At 44.8% G+C, this 4,102-nt stretch overlaps 1 protein-coding gene across 1 annotated transcript; it reads left to right on the plus strand.

Moving 5' to 3' along the window:
- Positions 1–4: 4 nt before the first annotated feature.
- On the plus strand, positions 5–1,739 carry MESDC1 (mesoderm development candidate 1; the record flags this gene model as incomplete). Its single annotated transcript, XM_009864344.1, has 1 exon — positions 5–1,739. A coding segment is annotated over one exon (936 nt), but the record flags the coding sequence as incomplete, so codon positions are not given.
- Positions 1,740–4,102: the final 2,363 nt, after the last annotated feature.

Here is a 4,102-nt window from a genome sequence, read left to right on the forward strand (position 1 = left end):
GGCCGATCTGCTGCTGCTGTCAAGCGAGACCAGGCCGGTGAACACGGAGAGCCTGTCTGTCTTCGGTGAGTCCTTCGAGAAGTGCAGGGACACGATCATTGCCAGGACCAAAGGACTCTCCATCTTGACCCACGACGTCCAGAGCCAGCTCAACATGGGACGCTTCGGGGAGGTGGGAGAAAGCCTGATGGAGATGGGGGAGCTGGTGGTCTCCCTGACCGAATGCTCTGCCCACGCTGCCTACCTGGCTGCCGTGGAGACTCCGGGCGCCCAGCCTGCTATGCCTGGCTTGGTGGATCGCTACAAGGTGACCCGATGTAGGCATGAGGTGGAGCACGGCTGCGGGGGCTTGAAGACCACCCCTTTGGCAGACATGAGCCCTCAGCTCCTGCTAGAGGTTTCTCAGAACATGTCCAAGAACTTGAAATTCCTGACAGACGCCTGTGTGCTGGCCAGTGAGAAATCCAAGGATAAATTTGCTAAGGAGCAGTTCAAACTCAGTGTCAAATGTATGAGCACCAGCGCCTCTGCCCTCTTGGCCTGTGTCAAGGAGGTCAAGACTTCACCCAGCGAGCTGACCAGGAACCGATGCGTCTTGTTCAGTGGACCTTTGGTGCAGTCTGTCTATGCTCTGGTGGGCTTTGCCACTGAGCCTCAGTTTTTGGGTAAAGCTGCCACCATAAATCCAGAGGGCAAAGCTGTGCAAACTGCCATCCTAGGAGGAGCCATGAGTGTGGTATCTGCTTGTGTGCTCCTGACCCAATGCCTCAGGGATATAGCCCAACACCCCGAAAGTAGCACCAAAATGAGCGATTACAGGGAAAGGTTGAGGAACTCAGCTTGCGCCGTCTCAGATGGTTGCAACCTGTTATCTCAGGCACTAAGAGAAAGATCTTCACCCAGGACTTTACCGCCAGTGAACTCCAATTCTGTGAATTAACCCCCACATCTTCTGTTTAGATCCTGGTCATTGCTAAAGGAAAATAATATCCCACCTCCTCACCCCGTTTTTGTATACCAAAGAATTTGCTTGGATGAGCCCAGTCCTTTGATTTCATGCGGTGAAGAAGCAGAACATACTCAAACTATATGTACTAATAACGGTAGCCAGTTTTGGCTTCTTATTTTACTTTAAGGTCAAGCAAGTATCGGCAGATAAATTTTCCTTTATTCAACAAGGTCTTCACACAAATGGTAATAACAACTGTTTAAAAGGTTTTGGTTTTTTTTAATATTTGGGGAGGTGGGGGTATCTTAAAAAAAAAGAAGAGAGAAAAAAAGCTTTAATCGCGCTGGGTGCGGTTTTTAAAGTTTGTCTTGTCTTGTCTTCCGAAATTTCCCTTCTAAATTTTACTGTTCGGTTGTGCAGGAAAAAGGTTACCTCAGTTCTCACTCATTTAAAAAAAACAAAAGCGGAAAAAGCCCAACAACACATAGATGATGGATGTAGCTACTATTTTGTTTGGTTTTGTTTTGTAAGACTTTTTTTTTTTTATTTTGCATCAAGTGTTAGGTTAGAAGTGCATTTGGTGTGTAGGAGTGGAAGGACTGGAGGTTGTGATTATGTTTTCCATGTGTTGATTTCCAAACTGGGGGAAAAGCTACTGTGAGTGTTTAAACAAACAAACAAACAGTTACACTATAACAAAAGTGATTTTTAATTTTTTTTTTCCAATGTCAGTTTTTATCTTGCATGTACTGGAGTATTTATTTCATCTATTAAAATGTTATGTTTCTCAGATGTCTTTCTGTGAATCTCTTAATACTTGAATAATTGAACAGCTAGGCCTGTTTGCATTGTATGTCATTTCCCCCAGGGAATGGGTGGTACAAATGTAACTGTAGTTCTAGACGGCAGCGTACAGGCTTCAGTTCAGTTCTTTTATTTTCATAAATACTGTCCCTCCCCCAGTGCTACCACCCCTCCTCCTCAGGACGCCTCTGACAGCGATACTCGGGGTTGTATTTATGGAAAGCTGGACAGGGCTGTGTGCATCGGCATCGCTCTGTCTGCAGAGCCCGCGGCCGCTGCAGCAGGCCACAGCCTGGCCTTGTCTTTATCAGCATTCTCTGTTATTTTTTGAGAAGGTTTTGCATTTTAACTCCTGCAGTTGTTACGGGCCACCTGTGTTAAAATTCCTGAGTTTCCATCTTAATTTAGTAAGGATTTCTTAAAAAACTTGACCCTGCTGAGTAGCACTGCTTGTTCCATCCGGCTGCTTAAGATTGTGAAGGTTTGCTAGAGCAGGACCTTTGATTCCTCAGAGATTAGTGTTAAAGCTCCTCAGGACAGCTTTTTGTCAAGGTAGCTGGAGTTTGATGGTGTAGGTAGGAGGAAAAGTTAGATAACTTTTGAGGTCCACTCCACCTCTGGTTGAATTCCTTGGGAACTGTGAGTGGACCTTAGGGTATGCTGCAGTAGTTCCTGTAATTGCAATGCTGATTTTTTTCATCCTGGTCTTTGTGAACCTGTAGGATCTGTTGCCTTCTATAGGTTCTGTGAAAAGTAAATAGAAGAGCGAGTCTTCTGGCAAGGAGGCTTTGTGTGTCTGCCCAGCTCCATTGCATAATGGGTTGGTTTTTTTTACAGGTCTGCAAATTGAACAATGGTGAAAGCTATTGGAGAATGTACCTTAACAGTGTCGTTAATGTGGTTTAAACCTTTGTTGTACAAGTATTGTGCTATTTATTCCTTTGAAGAAGTAAACCTCTTGAGTTTTGCTATGGAACAGTCCTGGCGTAGTGAAGGGTCTTCCCTATTACAGCATTATTGTTTCTCTTGCACATGGTGCTTTTACCTAATATCAAAGAGGGGGTGAAACCTTACTGGGTGGACATCCTGTTGAAGGAGATGCAAGCTAAGCTTATATATCTGTATCTTCAAGGTTAGAAAAAAAATAATTCACAGTATTAGGTTTTGTTTATTTTTAAATGAAACTTTTCTGAGTTCAATGAATTGTACGATGAGGACTGTGTGAAAAATCAGGCCAAGCTAGTCCTCTGGGACATGGTTTTCTCACTACGTTATGTCTGGTGCAATATAAGGCCAGCAGTATATGCTGCAGAGGCATGGATGCCTGCATCTCTGTGGTATAGTATAAAAGTTCTCTCACTTGTTTTTCATAAATAAATAAATATATACACATGCTGTTCTAACTCAGATGCCTCTGCAGGTATTTCCTCGGAGGTTCTCTCGCATGTGCAGGCACACAGGTTTTCCCATCCGGATGGCAGGAACAGCTGTAGGACTCTGGAGGGATTCACAGGAGGCCAAGGCCATCTCCAGGGAGGTCCTGTGCCTCTGTAGTGTTGGCAGTTGTCTGCTCAACTGTCCTCCTTCCCTGCCTCCCTTGTAGCACGTCTCAGCAGAAGCCAGGATACCGTCCCAATCTGCCCTTCCTCCTTTTCTGCAGTTGCACTGAGGGGAAGGAGGAAAAGGGGATTGTAGCAGACGTAAGGCGTGCAGGATGTCCTATCTTCTGTGGCTGCAGACAGGAGGTGAGGTGCTGGCTCCACCCTTCCTTTGCATAGATCCTGGAGGGTGCAGAACTCCGTGTGGGACGTGCGGAGTCGGTGCTGAGGAGGCTGCGGGGCAGAGCTCCCCGGGAGGGCACAGGTACTAGGGCAGCATCCTTTAGCTCCGGTTCTTTTTAAGTTACCGTGACCTACATTTGGGAGGCCCGCTTCCAGATACAAACCAGAGCATTCTGAAGGGCAGCTCTGCAGCCTGTCTGACAAAAAAAATAAATTAATGTCCCACTGGCTCTTTTGATGTTTCTACTTAATAATTTTAGGTGCTGCTGAACTAATTAGATTCTTTTTTATTAATTTATACATTACTGAGGTTATATGGATCACTGTGCACCCTCCTTATTACCTCTGCATATGAAAGCTCATGGATTATTAGTGACGATGGTGACAATTTTTGTTGTGGTATGATTTTAAGTGGTTTAGGGCAATTTTTCTTTCAAAAAGAATATTGCAGATTCTTTCCCCCCTTTCTGATTATATTTGGAACTGAAGTACATGCATATATATAAAAATAACTATATATCTTCTTTTCCCTTTTTTAACATGGAAGGAGAACAAACCGCTCTAGATC

The sequence above is a fragment of the Apaloderma vittatum genome, unplaced genomic scaffold (assembly GCF_000703405.1).
Source record: "Apaloderma vittatum isolate BGI_N311 unplaced genomic scaffold, ASM70340v1 scaffold40102, whole genome shotgun sequence".
NCBI lineage: Eukaryota > Metazoa > Chordata > Aves > Trogoniformes > Trogonidae > Apaloderma > Apaloderma vittatum.